The sequence below is a fragment of the Symphodus melops genome, assembly GCF_947650265.1.
Source record: "Symphodus melops genome assembly, chromosome: 6".
Taxonomy (NCBI): Eukaryota; Metazoa; Chordata; class Actinopteri; order Labriformes; family Labridae; genus Symphodus; species Symphodus melops.
This window is the reverse complement of record NC_136696.1, coordinates 18,820,080-18,841,029: the sequence shown is the minus strand read 5'-3', so window position 1 is coordinate 18,841,029 and position 20,950 is coordinate 18,820,080. Positions and strand designations below refer to the sequence as shown.

General features: G+C 40.9%; 5 protein-coding genes across 9 annotated transcripts; 1 reads left to right on the top strand and 4 right to left on the bottom strand.

Moving 5' to 3' along the window:
• Positions 1-290: 290 nt before the first annotated feature.
• LOC306825461 (zinc-binding protein A33-like) lies at positions 291-2,887 on the bottom strand. The gene is made up of 6 exons (XM_079346234.1): positions 2,859-2,887; positions 2,371-2,466; positions 2,014-2,244; positions 1,433-1,455; positions 1,237-1,355; positions 291-1,158 (listed from the first exon to the last, which is right to left on the bottom strand). The coding sequence occupies exons 2-6, from the start codon at positions 2,449-2,451 to the stop codon at positions 608-610; spliced, it is 1,005 nt and encodes a 334-aa protein (XP_079202360.1). The 5' UTR covers positions 2,452-2,466; positions 2,859-2,887; the 3' UTR covers positions 291-607.
• Positions 2,888-3,595: 708 nt separating this feature from the next.
• rapsn (receptor-associated protein of the synapse, 43kD) lies at positions 3,596-10,490 on the bottom strand. Its single transcript, XM_079346710.1, has 8 exons — positions 9,831-10,490; positions 8,748-9,086; positions 7,953-8,111; positions 7,025-7,123; positions 6,810-6,932; positions 6,663-6,716; positions 6,298-6,497; positions 3,596-6,075 (listed from the first exon to the last, which is right to left on the bottom strand). The coding sequence occupies exons 1-8, from the start codon at positions 10,053-10,055 to the stop codon at positions 6,003-6,005; spliced, it is 1,272 nt and encodes a 423-aa protein (XP_079202836.1). The 5' UTR covers positions 10,056-10,490; the 3' UTR covers positions 3,596-6,002.
• A 1,068-nt stretch (positions 10,491-11,558) lies between these two features.
• Positions 11,559-14,815, bottom strand: kbtbd4 (kelch repeat and BTB (POZ) domain containing 4). Of its 2 annotated transcripts, none has more exons than XM_079346474.1 (5): positions 14,715-14,815; positions 13,608-14,082; positions 13,367-13,508; positions 13,041-13,147; positions 11,559-12,930 (listed from the first exon to the last, which is right to left on the bottom strand). In XM_079346474.1, the coding sequence occupies exons 2-5, from the start codon at positions 14,067-14,069 to the stop codon at positions 12,070-12,072; spliced, it is 1,572 nt and encodes a 523-aa protein (XP_079202600.1). In that variant the 5' UTR covers positions 14,070-14,082; positions 14,715-14,815; the 3' UTR covers positions 11,559-12,069. The 2 variants fall into 2 exon arrangements, with proteins under 2 accessions (XP_079202600.1, XP_079202601.1); XM_079346475.1 differs by lacking the exon at positions 14,715-14,815 and adding an exon at positions 14,630-14,710.
• Positions 14,802-16,599, top strand: LOC306825621 (protein FAM180A). Of its 2 annotated transcripts, none has more exons than XM_079346479.1 (3): positions 14,802-14,858; positions 16,071-16,126; positions 16,201-16,599. In XM_079346479.1, exons 1-3 carry the CDS (start codon positions 14,822-14,824, stop codon positions 16,543-16,545), a joined length of 438 nt encoding a protein of 145 aa, XP_079202605.1. In that variant the 5' UTR covers positions 14,802-14,821; the 3' UTR covers positions 16,546-16,599. The 2 variants fall into 2 exon arrangements, 1 of the variants encoding a protein (XP_079202605.1); XR_013779300.1 differs by lacking the exon at positions 14,802-14,858 and adding an exon at positions 15,804-15,927 and having other exon boundaries at positions 16,201-16,283.
• A 70-nt stretch (positions 16,600-16,669) lies between these two features.
• ddb2 (damage-specific DNA binding protein 2) lies at positions 16,670-20,830 on the bottom strand. 3 transcript variants are annotated; one of them, XM_079346478.1, is made up of 11 exons: positions 20,464-20,830; positions 20,235-20,385; positions 20,034-20,152; positions 19,576-19,767; positions 19,335-19,480; positions 18,625-18,724; positions 18,321-18,498; positions 17,910-18,055; positions 17,362-17,517; positions 17,226-17,271; positions 16,670-17,099 (listed from the first exon to the last, which is right to left on the bottom strand). In XM_079346478.1, exons 2-11 carry the CDS (start codon positions 20,362-20,364, stop codon positions 16,849-16,851), a joined length of 1,464 nt encoding a protein of 487 aa, XP_079202604.1. In that variant the 5' UTR covers positions 20,365-20,385; positions 20,464-20,830; the 3' UTR covers positions 16,670-16,848. The 3 variants fall into 3 exon arrangements, with proteins under 3 accessions (XP_079202604.1, XP_079202602.1, XP_079202603.1); XM_079346476.1 differs by lacking the exon at positions 19,335-19,480 and adding an exon at positions 18,994-19,160; XM_079346477.1 differs by lacking the exon at positions 19,335-19,480 and adding an exon at positions 18,994-19,160 and having other exon boundaries at positions 20,034-20,149.
• Positions 20,831-20,950: the final 120 nt, after the last annotated feature.

Sequence of the window (20,950 nt, the reverse complement as noted above, 5' to 3'; positions counted from 1 at the left end):
TTTTACAAGGTAGTTCATATTTTAAAAAACTTTAAATATATTATCAACTAGAATGCCGTATTGTTTTGGTGACAGAAGATGAGATTCACATTAGGGATAAAAAAAAGAATGAAGGAGTTTTCCTCTTAAATTGTTTCAAACATTATAGATGGATAGTTATTGATTCCAAGCTGGGAAATTGTGGTGATACAGCTGCAGGACATCAAACACAGTGTTACTGACAAAATGATATAACATGGAATACAAATTAGAATAGAATCATATATTTCATTAAAAGTAATTTAGGATCTTTGAATTTGTATGGATTTTGGGACCCCCTGTGGACAATTACATGTAGTGTGATAAAACATAAAGCACTGGAAATCCAGATCTGATAATAAACGTGTACCTGGATCAGGTAATCATATTCAGTTTTTCTGTTAAAACCCGGGACAAAAATGAGCTGGATGACATGATCATAAAAAGAAGTGGTCAAATTGTTTTTAACCGCATAAAACCTTTTGAACAATCAGACGCAGGAGAGCAACCAATATTTGAACCTTGCAACATGTTTCTTATTCTTGTAGTTGGAGTAGCTGTTACATAAAGCTACCTGATGCATGTGAGCCTATTCCAACACCACACGTGTTGAAAGAGGACAGATTGTCAACGGGCTGGAGATTTTCTCCTCATCATACAAACCGGGGGAGAAATAGGGGAAAATCTTCTCTGTAAATCTGTCATTAAATGTGTGGATTGTTGTCAAATAAGTTGCATTAATGAAGGCTACTTTCCCTTTGTCATAGTCCACTTTAACAGTAATCCTCACTGGCCTCTGCTTCAACACAAGCTTTGTGCGAGGTAAGGTCTCGGCCCAGTATGAGTCTCCATTTAGCAGGCCGATCACCCAGAATCCCTCGGTGGGGTTGAGGAAGACGGCGCTTTTCCTGTTGATTGACTCCTGGGCCACTCCGATGTACCAGTCTTTGCCTTGGCCCACATCTACAGTCCAGCTGTGCTTTCCCCATGTGAAGCCGGTGGCACCCAGTACACACACACGGTTAGTGCAGCGCTCAGGGTTGTCGGGTAGGAGCTGCTTATTGCTGAACTGCACACAGGTCAGCTCTTCAGAGAACCTTAAGTTGGACTGGGCAGTGTTTGGATCCAGAGCGATTGGAACTGAAAGTGTAAACAAAGGTCAGTACAGGGAGAAAACTAGAACACAATCATATAACTGAAGCTGTTTCTGTTTCCTACCATGTTTGATGATGTCAGCCATCTTCCTCCACACTTTGTACTTCAGTAAGCCCAAATGATGTGCAGAGTTGATCAGGATATCTCTGATGCACTCCGGCTCCCGAATGACACATTTGACTCTGAAAGGTGATGAAATAATCACAACATTGTCTTCTGGAGTCATTGCTCATTTAAACTAACAGTAACTTTCACGTACCTCTTCTTTGTCTGCTTGTAGTCCTTAAACCACACAAGAAAAGAGGAGTTAATACACCACATCAAACAAAGTGAATAGTTACATGCACTACTATGCAGATGACTACATCCAAGTACAATTTAAAGACATGTTATTGAGCTACACGTCACATGTTTTATCGATAATTTACTATCTGGACATTTAGGGTTTGCACTATAAATATTGAATAGCATTTGTTAGTGCAAGGCTACCATAAATCATCATCAGTGATACGAAAAAGAGTTCATATCAGCACACTTTTAAAAAATTCTGAAAAATGGTTTCAACAGCCATGTTTAGACTTATAGTCTGGTCTGTTCGATGACATGTAGAAAACATATGAATTGGCAGCATGCATTGAATCCAACATGACAAGTCTGCACATGACCAAGAGGCTTAAACTGTATATGAAAGGGGAACCAATGCTAACTGTGTGACAAGGATGGCAAGAAGAGAACTTGAGAACTTTGAACTGGACCTGACTTGTTAACCATTGAAAAGAAAGTTGTGGTTTGGAGTTGGTGTTCAGGTAAAATGTGTTAACAATGTCTCTTCAGACATACCTGTAAAAAAGATAAATCCCTCCCTCTGAGAGCCGTCTCAGTATCACTGATGGTGGCAGAGAGGGTTTTCATCTGGTCCATGAGGTTTTCCAGCTTCTCACTCATCACCTGCATCTTCATTTCCTCCTCCTGTTTCAGCACCGTCAGTCTGGTGTTTTCCTCCTCTAAGAGGAACAGGCGTAGCTTCTCAAACTCCTCCTTTATCGCTCTCTCACACTGACGGGTTTGGGACTGTAGTGAGGAGTGAGTGGGTTATTTTAAGCACTAACCAAAGGAATGTTTATGTGTTGTGCTTCAGATTTTCCCCTGTGGGTGTAGGTGAAGTAGTGCACTTCGACATTTGTACTGACTTCCTACCTTTATGTAGTTACTCGTTTCCTCCCATTGCACCTTTGTCTTGTTTAGCATTCTGAGCTTTTTCTTTAAGGGCTCCAGCATGTCGGAAATTTCTTTCTGAAATGTTCACAGAATAATTATGAGTTCAAGTCTTAAGCTGAGGTAACCTTTCAATTCACCACCATGATACTGAAATTTGCTGCTTTCCTTGGTTTCATCATTCATCCTTTTACTCATTTTGTTTAAGATTTTTTACAATTGATGACGTCTTATTGACCCCTGGGACATTTTTTGATTTGTCAGTATTTAAACACTGCTGATGTTTAAAATGACTAACAACTGGTAGCCTATAAATCTAAAATTAAAGTCATCGTGTGACACAATGGAACTATACTGAGCTCATTTCGGCAACAAAGATTTCTATTCTGAAAGAAATGTATATATGTTTGTTTTTATGTTGTGGAGTGAATGTAAAGTAAACACCCCTGTAGTTTTTCATTGGACTGTACCTTTTTCTGTTGTGCTGCCTCCTCCAATGGTTTGCAGTTGTGAACTTTATGCTTCAGTGATGTTTGGCAAAGGTGACAGATGGGCTCTTCGTCATTCTGACAAAACATCTGAAGCTTCTCGGAGTGAATACAACAGACTTCCATATTCCCGGTGATCATCTGCTCTCGATATTTGTCCACAGCTATCTTTAGTTGCAAATTGATAGGAGGCCTCCCAGGCCCAGCCAAGGCACTACACACAGGACATTCTCTGCATTCTTTCCATTTCCAGGAGTTCTGTAAACAAACTTTACAGATATTGTGGTCACAATTTAAGACAACAGGAACGCAGTAAATCTCCCTGCACAGAGGACAAAGTAAGTCCTCTTCAGACGGTGAAGCTGTTGTAGACATCAGTGTGCTTCTGTAAGGGGAATTCAACAATATTTTTCTTCCTGTTCTTCAGGTGTTGACTGTAGGCGGTACTGCATGCGTAACTTTGTTGAAACTTATGGTAAATGCAGGAAATACCTGTGTGACTGGTTGAAGGCAGTCACATATTTCCACATGATCAGCATAAAATCACCTAAAGTCACCTGTCACTGTTACATCACAGCAACAGATTGACATTCACTTTCAGCTCGGAAATCAAATATAAAAAATCTTTTTAAACATGTAAAATATACATTAGCCTTCATGAAAATAAAATACAATTCAAGTACTTAAAAGCAGCCATAAAATCAGTAGTAACACTAGGATTTACTTTCAGTGCACTTTATTTTCCACAATTAAAAAGGTTTCCATATTTGACACAGTAACATGTTCCGACTCAATGCATAAATATATCAACGATGCATTTTTTCCTAGTCTATAGCTTTAAAATCACGGTTATAACAACATGATGTCTAGAAAACATTACAACTCTACATGTATTTAAATGATGTTAATACTGCAATAATCCTCTGAGGAGGGCGAAGCTTAAAGGCAGAAACAGAGGTAGTTTAAACTGTTAAAGATGAGTGGCGGCACTCTCTGTCAAAATATTATTTACCCCAGGACCAGTAAATAAAAAGTGTAGTTAGTATCATATGCTTTACAAAAAGTTTACCGTGGACTGTGCTAACAGGTAAACAGACAGTGAATCATCGTTATTTGGGATGCTGAGAATTCAGATGTGGTTCCCAAGAGAGGTCAGGTAGTGATGACCAAATGAGGATCATATAGTAAGTGCTTGTGCAGTAAATGTGTTGGTCTATTTTTTCTCAAGCTGTCGACCTTATTTCATGTCATATAGAGAAAAAGAGAAGAGAAAAGTATTTTATATCCATTCCTCACGGTTGAGTAAAGTAGTTCAGCCCTTTTGTTCTACTTTCAATGTTTCTACAAGGCGTGACATTATTAGTAGGATTTTCCCCCTTGTTGCACTAAGTATGTGTTTTAGTCACATAATTCAACATACATGGGGTACTTTCACAAGGTTATGTCACAATTAGATATTTGTAGTGGGTTAATTTTTGAGTACAAGTAACTGTAGATAAAAAAATCCATAATTATTTCATTTTATGACAATTTTGTTTTCAAAATTCAAATGTGTCAAGACAATTTTACACAAATATAAGTTATATCCATGGTGACGCCACTGTATATTAAGAAATGTTATTAAAAAAATAATTCTGTAGTGAGTGAATGCATTGGCACAGTTGGATATAAACTTTGTGACTCAGCGTTGTGAATAAAACATGCAACGAGATCTGGATTTGCCCTCTAGTTACATTCAATCAACAAAGTCACATTAAAATAACAATCCAAGTAAATAATCTCAGTTTTACAAGTTAATGAACATCTACATATGACTAAATGAAAACTACAAAAGCCAAGAGTGGACATGCAACCACACATTGTATTGACTCCATCTTCCAGTGGTAAAGCATGATTTCCAGTTTACTTGAGATTTTATTGATCTCATTAACTCAAGATAGAAAAACCTTCTCGAGATAATGGGGTCTTTTTCTGGTCATCCAGAAAACTAAGCAATAGACTGGTCTCTGTGATAGGTCAGACTCCAACATACCATGCTTCTGTTGCCTACACTAATGAGGTAAGTTTGACTTCTTCTGTTTGTTTTGTGCTTTGGCAACTCTGGAGATACAAGAGCATACATTTAGATCTCAGAAAACAAGTGGAAATAACAAATCCTGAGAAAACAGAGCAAATAAAATGTCTGGATGGATGCATGTCCACTTAGGGCTTGTGTAGAAAACACTACATTCAAACAAACTACTATCCCCCTATAAATAATGTTTTGACAAGTGTGTAATTGGTCAAAGTAGATCCTTTCCCAATCGTATCCTTCTCAACAGTATTATTTGTTATCAGCCTTAAGAGTAAAACATTCCCAGAAATGGATGGAAAAGCAATTTCTGCTTCTTTATCAGCAAACAAACATAAAAGAGCTGCATATACTTGTTGTGTGAAGACATACTAGTTCTGAATATTTAAGAGACCTTAGTTTGTTTTTAGATTTTACAAAACAACTCATGTAAGTCAAAGTTTGCACAACATATCATGAGATAGTATGTACACAAATGCATAAATACAGTAATAAATATATGTTATACGTATGTTTGACATGGCTTTGTGCTCTGATAAAAAAAACAAAAAAAAAAACATCAGAAAACTGTTGAATACAGAACAAGTGGAAGTGTTGTAAAAGATAAATAACAAATCTTACGACTGCAATTAATAGAGATTGTTTTGTCTTGATTTGACTGAACAGCTCTAATGCTTCAAATAAAAACTCAAGTCAAAAATCCCTTTGGACAGTTCCTTCAGATTTTAATTCTGTCATAAACTGCGAGTCAACAGAGGCGATACAGGCCCTTTTTTCTTCAGCTTATATGGAAATGTACCACTGTCAGTTATACATCCTCAGTCAGCTGTAACTCTGAGACTGATGTCTGTCAAAACACAGGCCTTTATTGAGTCCTCAGAGCGGCACTCTGACACACTCTGGCTTCAGTTCAGCATCCTCTGCACAGAGCAGTGAATTCATCCTCACACATCTTCAGCTCATCCTTAGGCTGCCTGCTGACTGTAGACCAGTTAGCAGCCTGCAAAGCTTCACCGTGTGTCTGCAGATCCAAATATACAAACACTGACTCTCAATCAGACGAATCCAGGCTTAATGGAGGACTTGAAACATTTAGGACAACCCTTTGTCCCGTTTGTCTGCAGACACCTGGAGGGACAAAACACATCTGTGTGAGGAGCTTTAATTGTTCTAGTGGACTTGTTAATATTAAAGTATTTACTTTTATGGATGGTGATAGCATATTAACCTGGATCCTTCATTTGGAGGCATAGTGTGTGTACAACATCAAACATAAACGATCCACTCAAACATTCACACTGAAGTTTGTGTGTTGAATGATTAGTTAGCACACAATTCTAGAACACCCACTTGAGATGGAAAATGTGGGAACAGGGTAATGCCTGCAGTTTTTGGTCCCTGTCCCCGATGGCTTCTCCACACATGCCGCAGTAGAGCTCCAGCTCCTCCACACACTGCAGGAACTTCACCACCTGCTCTCTGAGCTCCTCCTGCTGCCCCCGGCTCCGATAAATCCCTTCACTCAGGCAGTGGACCTTCAGCGTGCACAGCTTGACATACACATTAGGAAAAAGACAGTCGTTTTTTTTTTCTGCAAACCTTGAAAAACATTTTTCTTTTATTGAAAAAGATGCAGATTAATCCACCTATTAATCAATAACCGTTGGCACTCCCTACTGGTGTGTTTTGTTTCCTTGTTGAAAGAGATTTCTTACCTTGTTTCCCATCCCATCCGCCAGTTCCTGTGCTCGTTGTAGGGAATCAAGAGCCTGGAAAATAACCAGCAAGGGAGGCCCGGTCACCAATACAATACTGAACAAATATGTTGTATTTGGAAAGTAACAAAACAAATGTATAGTTACCTTGTCAAATTCTTTCTGCAAAAGCCAACACTTTGCAACACCCAGGTAGACTTGTGTTTGTCCCAGACGGTTTCCAATCTCAGTCATGATTGCCAGCGCAGACTCATACCGAGGGAATGCTTTCTAGTTTGATGAAGAGAATAGAATCAAGCTCACAATATAGATGCAAGAGTAATGAACAATTCGAGGAAAATAAACGAGGGAAGGAACTTTACGTCAACGTCTCGTCTGCAGCGGTGAATGTCTGCAAAGTTCAGTAAGCACAGAGCCTGCAGAGGACGGTCACCGTGCTGCAGAGCAATCTTCATAGATTCCTGTTCAAGATGAGAACACACTAGCTGCTGAAATGCATGATGGGAAATTCAAATACAAGAAACAACCAAACAATGAACATTATTTGTGATTATTTGAATATAATAACTAAACTTTAAGTTAGCCAGGTTTCTACAGCTGATATTAAACACCTGTAAAGTTTTCAGTATTGTTATGTATAAAACACTTTGTGAAATAAACTCTTATGAACGATGCATACATTTCACAGGGGAACACTGCAAGAACTTTTTTTTTTATAATGAGTGCCTTTTAAGATGCTTATACTGCAACTGACAGCTGTAAATAATGAACTCATTTCTAAAAACAGCATGCAGTGATTTCACCTATCAGTTTCAGCACATTTTTAAGTAAACCACACAGAGATGTGTGAATGTGATACGTTTGTTGTTTCACCTTGTACTCTGGTATTCTAAATATGACCAAATGCGTTAAGTGTTTGCTAAATGTGAATGCACGGTGCTGTCTTGTTACTATACTTCTGCACTCCAAGGCAATGACATCAAGTTATGTTTCACCCTTAGTACATAATTAGAACAGGCCGAATACTGAAGCCACCCTCTTCATTAACACTTTAAACCAGTGCCTCTGAGAGCATATTTTAGTCGAGGTCTAAGGCCTTGTACAACAGAACAACTGGCGCCTGCACCTGTCAGCAGCACAACATCAACTGTAGGCTATCTGCAACACCGGAATAAGAAAGGCACAGAATAGATGACAAAAAAACAAAAACTGAGACATTCTCCACACTGTCACGTGAGTTTGTCTCTCTGAGGACAGTTATCATGTGGTGGACGGTTATCAAAACAATACCTCACAGCACTCCATGGCGTCTGGCAGGCGCTCCAGTTTCCTGTAGGCTACAGACATGTGGTACTGGCTCATGGCTCGATACTTGAGGCTCCAACCTTTGCCATAGTCATTGACGAGCTCAGCTGCTTTGCAGGGAAAAAACAGGGCCTTCTCATAGTCCTGTTGGTAGAGGTTATTGATGAGTGAGACCCTCAATGTCCAATTATTGTCCACAAATAGCTGCATCATTTAGATACTTTAGTATCTCAGTTTCTATGAGGGTCTTTTCATACTCTTAAGTTATTTTTCGGAAAATAACATGACATATGAGAGTGCATTCTTCAAAAGCTACTTCATCACAATCCCATTGGAATCAATCCCCCCCTGGGAATGCGAGGGATTACTCCCTGATGTCAAGGGTACAGCATAAGCCCCCCAACCCGGGGAACTCACTGCATCCTTGTTTTACAACACCTAATGCTGCACGAGCCAACCAACGATAACATTTGCACGGCGTGCTTATCGCAGTATGCAAATGTGTTGGCAACATCAGTATGGATATGTAATGAAGGTGCACTTGTTGTTTTTGAATGATTTAATAAGAGAAACCAGCAGCGATGAAAGGCGTTTTAGATTTTTGCTTCTTGGAAATGTTCTTTGTTTGAAATTTAAGAAACTAATCTAAAGAATCTAATCTAATTTAAGAAACACTTTAAAGAAATATAAAGACTGTGATGAAGTATTTACAGTGCAGCACATTTAAAAGATCTATTAAATAATCTAATGGCTGGACTCAGTACCACCAAATAAGAGCACCTTAAGCTGAATGTAGATGTTCCCCAGGCTGCAGCAGACTCTGCACTCCAGCATCTTGTCGTCATTGTTGTGTGCGTAGCGCAGAGCCTTCTCGTAGCTCTCCAGAGCTTTCTGGAAAACACTGAGACCCAGGTACGCGTTTCCCATGCTGAGACACACCTGGCCGTTAAGCTGCAGGCTAACGGTGGTACCCTGCATGTTTAAGCAGGTCTTGCAGTAGGATACTGTTTTCTGGAAGTCGCAGAGCTTCTCGTTGCTGCGCGCTAAATTCAGGTATCCCTCCGTGAGATAGTCAGGGTCTTCCATTTCTCTGGCTGTGTCGATTTGATCCAGAGCATACTGCAAACAGAGAGTGAGGAGGAGAACATTTGACGGTACAGCTGCAATAACAATATGAAGGTAAATTCAAATTGATAGTGGATAAAAAAAAAGGCCAGAGATTAATTTCTAAATGATGTAGGCCTATGAAGCCCTTATTAAAGCTGGGTGAAAGAGAGCCAGTGCTGCTGCACACAAGATGATTATGTCAACAAGACACCCCACACTGATACTCAGGTTGCAGGACACTTATTTACTCTGCATCGTCTGGAAGCCACAAATTAACCCATGCTTCTCAAGATCACTGTAAATGGAACTAAAAGGGTGAACCTTGGACCTCTGCTCTTTGAATAATTGCTTGTGGAATCACACTGCGGAAATGTTCAAATGGTACTGCGAGATGAACTATACCAAGGGAGAGCACACATGATGACATATTAAATGGATGAGTTACTTAATGGCATTTAGCCTCACACACACACACACACACACACACACACACACACACACACACACACACAAGTGCTGGTTGCATAACACAACACATGAACTCACAGAAATGTTACAAATACACTAACCACACAACTGACATAAGCCACATAAAAAAATCATTAACATTTATTAAAAAAAAAGTTGGCTAAAGAAAAGTTCTAAAATACTTAAACCTTCAAAGATGGAATAAACTCATAAACTCACTTATATTACCCAGTTAACTAAGCTGTATTTAGCTATTGAATACAGCATGCTAATCTTTAGGAGACTTACCTTGAGCATATCTTTGTATTTTCCCATTTCTGAGTGAGCTGTGATCAGGCAGCCCAACACACGAAACTTCCCTCCAGGATCCGAGGTTTTCTCCAGCACTTTAGTCCAGACATTCAGAGCTTTATCTGTCTGATTGGACTGATACAACCTCAGGCCCTTCTCTATCTGCTGCTTGGTTTGGTCCTGGCCCATCTCTGGTGCAAGGCGCCTCATAAAAATATTCATTAGTTTAGGCCATGCAATTTCAGTGAGGCAGCAAGAAAGTAGATCCTTTCCATAGACTGCGCAACTCAAAAGAAGATCCCTTGAAGATGATCCTGTGAGTGGTCGGAGCCAGAAGGCCTACCAAGATCCCGCTTTCTCAGCTTCGGCTGTGCTGAGGCGGAGAGGAAACTGGATCTACCCGAGTGAAACAGCCATACACCAAGACCATTATCACCAGTCACTGCGTGGAGAGCTCGACAGCCAGAAAAATAACTTCCACATATAACCCTGTGAGGATCCCCCGTCAGCAACAAGCGTTCCAAAATTCTCACTTGGATTTCCGTTTGAAAAATGCCAAAGAAACACGTTTCTCAGCGGAGTGCTTGCAGAGATATCCCAGAATATCTACTCCCTCCACACCCCAGCAAAAGGAATTCTCATCCCCGCGGTGTCCAACCCCCCCCCCCCCCCCCCCCCCACACACACCTTCCTCCTACTGCTGGCGCTACAGCAGATGGCCTTGTCACTCTAGACCATGTGTCTCTTCAGGAATTCTGTCCTGCCCTCAGCAAGCAGTCCCAAGGTCACTTCAGCTCCTCACAATCCATCTTCACACTAAACCTCAATCGCTGACCAAACACCGGACAACACATTTCAACCTTCTTTAAGCTTTAAAAAACGAGAATCCACAAAGGGGGCGGGGGGGGACTTAAAACACGTGGGACTGAAATCTGTGATACAGAGGTTATAAACAGCTTTATTGCCCCACATTGAGGGACTGCATGTCAGATGGTGCTCGTAGAGGCAGTCAGTTCCTATTGGAAGTTCTTATAGGGGCGCATATGTGCCCCTAGAACCCCCCGCCCCTCGTCTTGGCGTCAGCAACTGATGCTTAGAATAGTTCACAAAGTCTGACATGTTACTGGGTTTGGGTTTCAGCTGCACAGCCTCCTGCAACACTTCAATGGGATCATAGTTTTGGCCTCTCTGTACTATGGCAGCTTTCTCTCCTTCAACTGCCCCTTTCCCTCGCCCCTCTCGAAGGACAAAACAAGCACCTTTGCCCCCTAAAATACCACCTACCATCCAGAGTATGCATCACTGATCCAGAGATTCTGGTAGGAGTCTTTGTTAAAGAACATTTAACAAAGTGCATCCCAAATTCATCTTTGCATAGATGCAAGAAGGAAAGTCGTAATAAACAGAGCTTTAAAGCTCCTGTGAGGATCGTTTCACTTGTGGAGAGTTTGGCGGCCCCTGTGGACAAAGTGGGAAATCTTCTCTCTATGCTACAGTGGGAGGTTTCCGTTCCTTCAAATGTTTCGTTTCTGCAGTGAGTTGTTTGACACCTGCAGAGCTGAAATAAATATAAACACTCTACAAACCAATAATTAATCTTCTCCTTGATATTCTCTTTTTTTTAAGCTTGTGTCATTACTAACTAGAAAGTCCTCAGAGGAGCTGTTAAAGCAATACATAGTCGACGTATTAAGGTCATCAATGTAAAAACAAACAAGAACTATGTTTGACTTTTTTTTATGTTAACGACTTAACATGTACACTGTACATCAAAAAATACAATCTTTGGACAAGAAACGGAAATGTTTAAAGTTTGGAAACATCCCTGTGTTATCAACATTTGACATCATAAAGATACACTGATTTACACAGACTGTACTGAGAGATGTTTTATGTTCATTAAAGTTGTTCATGCTTTTGAAATTAAAAAAAAACATAAAACAAAAACAAGCAGTGCACAGGAAACAATGTCAGTTATTTCATCACTGGTTACAGCATCACCACAAAGTACATATCAGCAGAGGGGTTCACAATGAGACACTGTTTTACAACCAGGTGGCACACATACACACGCTGCTCAACAGCTTTTTGTCTGGTCTGATGCTGAAGATAGAGAAGTTGAGTGAATACATTTAGAGCAGGATGTCTGAGCGCTAAAGTCACGGTCACTTATCGAGCAGTCTTCCCTGATTGTCGGTGGCATCTTCAGCGCTCACACTGTGAACATCCAGAGACTTTAGGCCAAAACAAACTGCCAGTTTGTGAGGAGGATTTTTATCCCCCTGATGACCGAGACGACAGACGTGGCTGGGTTAAACTTCAATGTGTTTGCGTCCCCTTTCTTACATTTTTCCCTGAAGACGTAAATGCAGCCATTACAGCTGGCCACCTTCCACAGTGAAGGGACACAGCTCCACACCTCAGGGAAGCGCAGACGGGTGAAGCTCTCCAGCAGAGGGTTGTAGCACACCAGGGAGTCTCCCTCTGCCACGATGAAGATCACGTCCATGTGAACTGCAGCGTGCATACAGCCCGCGAACGGCAGCATGTAAGGTTTGATCTGACACTTCTGAGACGCTGTGTCGAAGCACTGAATCAGTCGAGACGGCTTAGTGAAGAAGTCCATGTCGTTCTCCTCCCCTCCGAGAAGGTAAATGGTACCTCCCAGGTTAACCCCCGCAGCCCCAGACACTGCTGTGTCCAGCTGGCTGGTCTCTGTCCACATGTTGTCCTTCACTGTGTAGAAGATGACGGCGTTAGAGAGTGTGTCCTGTAATGTTTTGCCTCCAAGTGAGTAGATAGCATCCTCGGAGGAGACGGAGACCATGGTGTGATGGAGGCGATCTCTGGGCAAAGGGGCACAGCGCTCCCAGTCCATGGTGTGCATGTTGCACTTCCACATACGGCGAGGGATCGACCCCCCCACCACGTACAGGTCTCCGCCGTGTTTACAGGCTGCGGTGATTTGATGGCACAAACTGTTCTGTCCACTCACACTGATGGCGTCTTCCTCGTCACAGTGAAGTGACACGGCCAAAGAGTGAGTCCGAGTCTCCTCTTTACCGATCAGGTAAATGTGGACGTTCTCACCTATTTCCTGAAGACACAGAGAAACATTAGGCGTCAGAGAGAAAAGAAAAGTATTACAGCAGGAAATAATTCAAACAATTTTTAATTTATTGTTGAACTATATGAACAGACTGTTACCTTGAGGTTCTCTTGGAGGACACAAGAAAACTCCTCTCTCTCCACCTTGTTGTGGTTTATCCATGACTCGATGGCCGCAGTTGGATTTTGGGAGCTTGGAACTCCATCTGAACACAAAACAAAAAAATGGGCTGTATCTTGTCATTGAGTCATGGGATAGTGAGTAGTTTGAAGGCCGATGGGAAACTAGGAGTGAGAATCAGGGGATATTCTAGCTATGTGCTAATTGCAACATTATTAATCTGCAACATTCAAGTTAACTAGGAACATGCACGTGTAACATATAAAACAAACATGTTTTGAGATAGGTAAGCAAGGCATGATACCTTTGATGATATCCAGTAGAAGACAGAGAGGCAGATTCTGAAACTCTTCCGTCTGATGCAGCTGGGACAGGTGGATTTTAGCACAATGCTTGGCTGCAGTATACAACTCCTGGTCACTGTGTCTGTCTGCGAGCCACATCACCTGAGCAAACACAAATACTCATTAAACTGTAACTGCACAATCATCATGAAGTAACAGAGACTGCCGCACTAAAAAACCCCCCAAAAAACAGTACCACACCTGCAGGCAGTTCTTGACCTCTACAGTCCGCGAGAGGAAGCGGGAGCACTCCTCAAAAAGTGCTGTCAGTTGGTACATATCTGCCATCTCATAAGTATCCTGCAGCTCCTCCACCCTCAGTTTGATTGTGCCGTGATAGATGTAGTCAATCAGCAGTTGAAAGACGGAGGCACTGACGTCCTTCAGCTCAATACAGCGGTTGTGGGACTCTTTGAGGTTGGAGGTGAACATGGAGCGGAAGAAACTGCTCTGCGCCGAGAGCACCAGCCTGTGCAGGTGAAACTCTTTGCTGTCTACGTTGATGGTGACATCGGCGAACAGGCCATCCTCCAGACACAGGTCCATGATGCTCTTCACCACGCGGCTGGAGTGGGATCGGTCGGTGAATGTGTACCCCAGGAAGTAATTCTCCTCTCCTACTGAACCGCCAGCACTGAGGCCCCCCTCCTCGCTCGACTCCATATTTGCTGCTCACCTGGAAAAAAAACCCACACACAACAGCAAAGCATCGATTAAAACACAGTAAAATGTGTATAGGGTTGATTTTCAGATGTTGGACAGCTGACCTAGAGAGGTGAGGATTTGTATTCGAATGTCTTTAATATAATAAACAGATTACATATAAAAGCCTTGTATAACTTTTTAAAAGGCGTTTCTAAACGTTAATTTACACGTTTACTGGAGAAGAATGAATGGACGACAAAACAAAAACAACAGAATGAGATAAATCCACCAACATATGAATAAAAAGGACTTGTCATTAGTAAGGATTCATTGTGGGGGTGTTGTTTTACACTGCAGTAAATTAGGGTAGGTGTGTATACACATATTTAGAGTCCATGATAAAAAGAGAGGCAGCTGTCAAAGGCTTCGACATATGCTTAAACCATGGAGTTATGAAGGATGGTGAAGTATTTTCCAAAGATGCTTTTTCAGAGAGGATCGAGATCTGCTTTTGTGATGTGATAACAAGTTCTAGCATTAGCATCAACACAAACTAGCTGGCGAGCTAACGTGCTCACCTGATATCGAGGATGTCGTTTTAAATGAGATTCAAAAACAATTACAAAACGTTTTATTAAGAAACGACTTTAAAAGCATAGATACCTTTATCCCGTCTACGTTATCATCCAGGAGCAGGTGAACTCTTGACCGGAAGTAAATACAGTGTTTTTATCGCCCCGTTAGAAACAACCCGCTTGTATCAACTAGCGATGCCGTGTGGAGAGTTTGGCTACTGCAGTATATTTAGTAAAACCCTTTTTCTTTTATTTAACAGGCACATCATGCTGTGTTCTCATTACTTGCTAGATTCAAATTTGTTTATTGTAGATAAGTTGATCTGAGAGGAGCCACTTTCATAGGTTTTACAACTGATTAAATAATTAGCTTTATAGTTCATGACTTCAGTTGTTGTAGTTAAAAAAAAAAAAAGCTTTTTGCTTCAGAATATCTCATCAAGTTCTAAATAAAGCAACGAGGTGAGATTTAAAATGTTTATTGCCATGCATTATTCCTATAAATGCTCAGAGGTATTAATTGAGCCCACACCAATATAATCTGTAAGATCAGGAGACTATTAAATGGGTGGTTTTCCAGCATAAATCCCAGCAGAAATGCTGGTTACTCTCTGAGCTGATTGTTTGGTCAAAACAAATTAAAAAAGGAGAAGAAAACGGCTATCGTAGATAGTAATTAAACTGCATGAAAACTTTGTGGAGATTGCAAATATCTTAAAGTTCAGGCCTCAATGGAGAGTCAAAAGCCTAAAAGTCATTAACTTGCAAATTCTCTTTAGACAATGAAAGACAAAATACTACAGAACTATTTATTAGAGGGACCTGTATTTGTAGTTGATTTATTCAGACTAAATAGACATTTAGGGATGTTTTTATTTTTGCTTCTGATATTGTTTGACATGAACACACTGACATTATTTTTGATAATTGCTTTAATGTTTCTGTGATAATCTCTTTAATAAATGGAGACACAGGTTTGTTGCCTGCATTAGGCAGCATTTTTGCTGAGAGTCCTGCAAGCTGTGGATAACAAGAATTTAGAATTCATAAAATATTGTTTTCTGCTCTGCAGCTGGGCTTACTTGGCTTTTGATCTCCTTTTCCTTGGTGGAAATATGCAAGGTATTCAGGCTGTTGCTTCTGTCTGGATTCATAAAAAAAGAGAATGAGTAAGAAGAGAGATTACAGGGAGGGTTCATTGTCTGCCTGTAGCCATCGAGAGAAGAACTTAAATATGAAAATGCGACTTACTATCTGCCTTATGGTCATTTTGTGGCTTCGGTTTGAGCATTTGCTGCAATGTAAGTAGACACACAGGATCTTTTTACAGAACTGAAATTTTTTGGGTTGGGAAACATTCATCTGCATGTGCTGTCAGTGAATGCAAGCTGTTTGCACTGATTTTTTTTTTTCAATCTTTAACCTTCAACATTTTCTACTTTAGATGTTGCTGCAGGCACTCATCCAGCTTCTGTTCCAAATGCAAACCTGATGTTTGAGGTACGTTCTCGTATCACGTATAACAGAAGTCTACTTGCAGATTAAGTGATCGTGTCTTTGTATCCTGTAAGCAGTTCTTACTGGGCGGGGTAGAGCTTGACCAGGACAACAACATCATCCTCCTTGACAAGGAGCTGGCATCAATGAGGCCAGGCAGAGCTTTCCAGTCTCAGATCAACGACAACATCCCCAGAAGTCTGAGCTCCATGATGCAGATGGGGGCTAGTTTGAAGGGACAGAAGAAGAGGCCTCTTACTCAGGATCAGTTTGAGAGTCTTACCCTGAGCATGGTGTACTCCGCCCATCGGACCTGGCAGCAGGATGGACAGGCGCGAGAGGCCTGGGGTGCAGTGCTCCTCCAGCTAGCTAATGTCACAGTTCAAGAACTACGAGGAAGTTACCTCTTCAGTTATGAATGATTCACACAATACCATTTTATAAGGTAAAGGTGCATTCAATAAATCACTTTCCTTACATTCTCATGTCAAGTGTATTCATATATTTGCATGCAGTCAAATATTTGTTGCCCAAGAGCAGACTCAATTGCATTAGAAAACTTTTATTATAATACAGTAGAAAAACTTTTATGAGAACATACAAGAGTAGAATTGAACAGGCTGTAAACAAATGTAGGAAAATTGTTTAAACAATCCCTGAAGTTTGAGGCACAACAAAAAAAAATAACAGAGGAATATGCACATCCATTTTCGAGATTGTATCTGTCACTTCTTTTGCACCCGGGCTTGTTTTTGTTTGGTACACGCAGTCTTGGTCTTGGTTTTTGTCTCCGATTCTTCCAGAGAAGCAAGCTTCTTCTTGAGCTTTGCGTCCAAAGGGAGTCCTCTCCTGTCCCTACCGGAGCGTGGCTGAGTCCTCCTCTGGCTTTTCAAACTATCCCCTGAGCTTTCTTTCTGCACTGTGTGCCGATCACTGATCAGCAACTCATTTCTATCCCAGACCAGCACTGTCACACCTGTGAATAAACATTTAGGAGCTTCAGAAACAGCAACACGATTTCACATCTTTTAAAAATAAAAAAATGCCTTAAATTAACTCATCAGATAACAACTAAGCTATCACTAAGGTGCTTTATACTCACCCATTCCTGATCCTAGTACATCTCCCATTGGATTGAATTTATTGACCTGTAAATAACCATAGTACAAGTTTATAGTTTTAAAATAACTGTTGCTGTTAAAAGTTTTTTTTTCTGGAATTTTTAAAAACATACTCACAGATTTGATCCCTGCAACATTTGGATCCTGCATCTGATACACAAGCTCTGCTGTGTTGGAATCAAAAATGTCGACAGTCCTCTGATCACCAGGACAAACCCTATCATCAGGGTAACGGCCCGCTACGATGAGGTCATAGACAGGGTGCCATGTGGCCTGCAGCAAAAAAGCAAAAAACAGTTTGCATGATTTTAAAAGGCACATTCTTCTACTCCTTTTGAAACTTATTTTTTTACACAATGTTAAATACATTAATTAGAATACTTGTGCAAACGTGCACTCTTAAGAGTTCTCTTTATTTTCCACCAACAGAGGTTTTGAGCTTGCCTACATTAGTGCCTCCATCGACTTCCATTTAAAGTAACAAATACACTTAAGAAGTTGTAAATACACCTGGGCTGAAATATTCTACTTGTGCCTAAAAAGGTTGGCATCCCATAGTCAGGTCCTGATTTGGTGTGTGTCTGTATATCTAAACTGAGGTTGGTGAATACGTTTGTGTTGAAGTTGTGACTCCAGAAGAAGAAGAAGAAGAAGAAGAAAGGTACCTTAATGGGTGTGAGATGCTGAAACTGCCTGTGAGGATGTTGGATGATATGTTGAGGTTTAGACCAATCAGGTGATGAGTAGACCCGGATCTGGTCGTACTGGTCTGTTGTGAGCAGCTTTGAGCAGTCCAGTGGGTTAAAATAGGCTGTGAGGAGATATAATCATATTACACATTATTTTTACACAGAAAATAACAGTTTTAAAAAACTAAATTAAGTAAACTGAACAGAAAGATAGTAGACTACCAGAGTTCCTTTAAATTTTCGGACCAATCAAACTTAATACAAAATTTTAACGGCCAATAGGTCCCAATGTTTGGAAATACATATTTTAAAAAAAACTGAATTTGTGGGAAACCTAAGAAGTAAGAGCTTAATAAAGTTAGCCGCTTCTCTGAATGAGATCATTACCTGAGTTTACCGCTCGCTCATGAGGCATCTCATGGAGGAAGCTTTTCTTGTCTTTGATGTTTCTCAGATCCCACAGCTTCACCGTGTGGTCAACTGAGGCTGTCGCCAACAACCAATCACAGCGGGAGTTGAACTCTGCATGGGTCACTTTGGCTTGGTGCAACTTTTCATCAAAAATCTACAACATCAATACAGAAAAAAAAAAATCTTCTGATCCATTCCAACATGTTTTTTTGTGTTTTTGGCTAAAAGAAGATGTATCAAAATAGAATAAGTCAACTGTGCGCTACAAATGTCTACACACCTTCTGCCCATCCAGACTCAGCAATAACAGTCGTCCCACATTGTCTCCCGTCACAAGCATCTGTCTGCTCACAGACACATCTACGCAGCAGTACCAGAAACTGGAACAAACAGAATGAAGGGGACTCATTAAATATCACATATAGACAATTTACCAGGGAGGAAGCTCAAAATGCAACAGTGTGATGACAAATTATGATCAAAAGGGTTGGATGTTATGGGTCAAAATATAAACAATTTATGATTTTAGGAATTCATATAACAAAAACATATCATTTCTTAATCTAATAATATCTCATTGTAAATGCATGCAGCATCAATACACTTCCGCACAACATGTAAACAGCATCTTGAGCATCAGTCTTCTCACCAAACATTGTGGTGATCGTGGCCACAGTCTTGAGTTCTGGACAGAAGGGCTGGCCTGTGGCCCTCAAAGCTCTGATTGGTCAACGTTCCCTGACCAGAAGCCACATAGACTCTGGAAAGGTCCATTGGGCAGAACTTCATCCCTCCGATAAAGTCTCCTGCTCCGCCCTGTGCATAAAACCACAAATGCAGGCCTATAATAAGGCAGCTATTTGCAAGTCACTATCTCACAAAACCAACTGGGGCCACCTGATGAGAAGACTGATGCTGAGCTGATCAGGTTGACCATCTATAACCCCTTTTAGGTGCAGCTTTAGAGAAATAAGCTGGTCTATGTCTTACTTCAGGGTGTCTGTGTTGGCAAACACTGTTAGAGTTTTTCCACTGAAATCTCGCAGGGCTGTGGTACCCGCAATAGAGGAGGTGAACAGCTGAGTGGGATTTAACTGGTTAAACTTCATGTCTGTAACTGAGTCTCCAGCCCCCATCTGAGTAGGAAACCAATAACAAAGTGTCTTCATGTAAAAGAAAAAAAAAGTTTTCTTTTAATCATAACAAATCAGATCATCTCACAGGAACTCACCCCTTGTAAGAACGTTTTTTTTGCGGGTGCCTCGAAATCCCACAGGTAGATGTCACCACCCTTGGAGCCCACAGCCAGAGTGGTGGGATGAGTGGGGTGCCACTCCAGACAGGTGATCCTGCGGTCAAAGGGACTAGTGGCACCGTGGAAATGATAGGACGATAGTGAGCGGACAAAAGGCTCCTGAAGACACTGGAGGAGACGACACAGTTAAATGAACCACTGTCTTCATACACATCACCTGACTCTCTAAACCAGTTAAGAAAGTTTACAACTGCATGGTAACATTTTCCAGTTTCCCAGCAATCCAAATCTTTATTTTTACACAATAGAAAATAGCATTAACACCATGCTGACTAGAGCAGAATGATGCACAGACCATTACTGAGATTGAAGAATTATTCAACTTCCAGTGTTTGCTCCCGATGTCCAGTCTCACCTGAAAGCAGTAGTCTCACCTGTCTCATTTGTGAATGCAGGCTTTGGCCCAACGTGCTTTTATAGATATAGTGCAGGATGCTTCCATGCCAACCTCTTTTCTGGGCTCCTGCTGACTTCAGGGGTGGTGGTGGACCTGCTGTAACACACACAGCAACCAAACTCAGCTGTCATGACTTCTACAATTCATGCAACCTACAGTGTCTGTCAGAGCTACTCACCTTGAGCGGAAGTCTCTGCATCTTTTATGCCCCGTAGTTTTTTGGAGAGCGTTGCAGCAGAATTATCTTTTGTCCTCTTTTTCACTTTGCTCTTTGAATCAGATGCATCTGACTTCGGTCTGGTTTTCATTTTTCCGCCTGAAGACTCTCGCTGTAGAACCAACCCAGAGGATTGTAGACAACACCTAATCAATCAGCTATATAAATGAATTACACATATATTTCCTACCTTTGGTGTTCAATGTTTCATAGCACTAACTCCAGTGTTACTGTTTGCATAACGTAGCAGTACACGTGAGGTCTGCAAATGTTTTGTAACCTTTTTTCGTTACAGCCAATGGACAGCAGGGGGCCCCATTTCTCTACATCCTTTAAAGAACGCCATGTTTGGTGTTTATAAAGGACTGCAAACTGACGTCAGGCCAACTTGAAATTGAAAGGATTTAAGGAAAAAATACAGTAGATGGGGAAAAAATAACCCAATGGTGGTTTTCTTCTAATCATTGAAATGATGAATGAAATCCCTCCCTTATTTAGAGAACGCAAATGTCTATGTTGTTGTTTTGTTTATTATTATGTTTTGAATCGTTTCCAAGGACATTTAAATTTGTGCTGCTGTTCGCTTGTATTGGATTGTGAAAATATTTGTGCTTTTTTGTTGTCTCCGTAGAGACTAGGAAAGGAAGGCGGAAACACGTGACGGGTTTTTGTGAGAT

Bases quoted from the DNA above. Each gene is read 5' to 3' on its own strand.
- LOC306825621 (XM_079346479.1), top strand. From the start codon at position 14,822: ATGCCGTGTGGAGAGTTTGGCTACTGCAGTATATTTA. The intron at 14,859-16,070 runs GTAAAACCCTTT...TTTCTACTTTAG, and splicing joins TGGCTACTGCAGTATATTTA to ATGTTGCTGCAGGCACTCAT. The intron at 16,127-16,200 runs GTACGTTCTCGT...TCCTGTAAGCAG, and splicing joins ATGCAAACCTGATGTTTGAG to TTCTTACTGGGCGGGGTAGA.
- rapsn (XM_079346710.1), bottom strand. From the start codon at position 10,055: ATGAATATTTTTATGAGGCGCCTTGCACCAGAGATGGGCCAGGACCAA. The intron at 6,717-6,809 runs GTAACTATACAT...GTTATTTTCCAG, and splicing joins TGCAGAAAGAATTTGACAAG to GCTCTTGATTCCCTACAACG. The intron at 6,498-6,662 runs GTAAGAAATCTC...GTGTATGTCAAG, and splicing joins CGGATGGGATGGGAAACAAG to CTGTGCACGCTGAAGGTCCA.
- ddb2 (XM_079346476.1), bottom strand. From the start codon at position 20,364: ATGAAAACCAGACCGAAGTCAGATGCATCTGATTCAAAGAGCAAAGTG. The intron at 18,725-18,993 runs GTGAGAAGACTG...TGTTTGTTCCAG, and splicing joins CACGATCACCACAATGTTTG to TTTCTGGTACTGCTGCGTAG. The intron at 17,518-17,909 runs GTACCTTTCTTC...TTTTTGCTGCAG, and splicing joins AGCATCTCACACCCATTAAG to GCCACATGGCACCCTGTCTA.
- kbtbd4 (XM_079346474.1), bottom strand. From the start codon at position 14,069: ATGGAGTCGAGCGAGGAGGGGGGCCTCAGTGCTGGCGGTTCAGTAGGA. The intron at 13,509-13,607 runs GTGTGGTACTGT...GTGTTTGCTCAG, and splicing joins AGGTCAAGAACTGCCTGCAG to GTGATGTGGCTCGCAGACAG. The intron at 12,931-13,040 runs GTAACAGTCTGT...CTGTGTCTTCAG, and splicing joins TCCTCCAAGAGAACCTCAAG to GAAATAGGTGAGAACGTCCA.
- LOC306825461 (XM_079346234.1), bottom strand. From the start codon at position 2,451: ATGCTGGAGCCCTTAAAGAAAAAGCTCAGAATGCTAAACAAGACAAAG. The intron at 2,245-2,370 runs GTAGGAAGTCAG...TCCTCACTACAG, and splicing joins AAACGAGTAACTACATAAAG to TCCCAAACCCGTCAGTGTGA. The intron at 1,456-2,013 runs GTATGTCTGAAG...GTGTGGTTTAAG, and splicing joins GGGATTTATCTTTTTTACAG to GACTACAAGCAGACAAAGAA.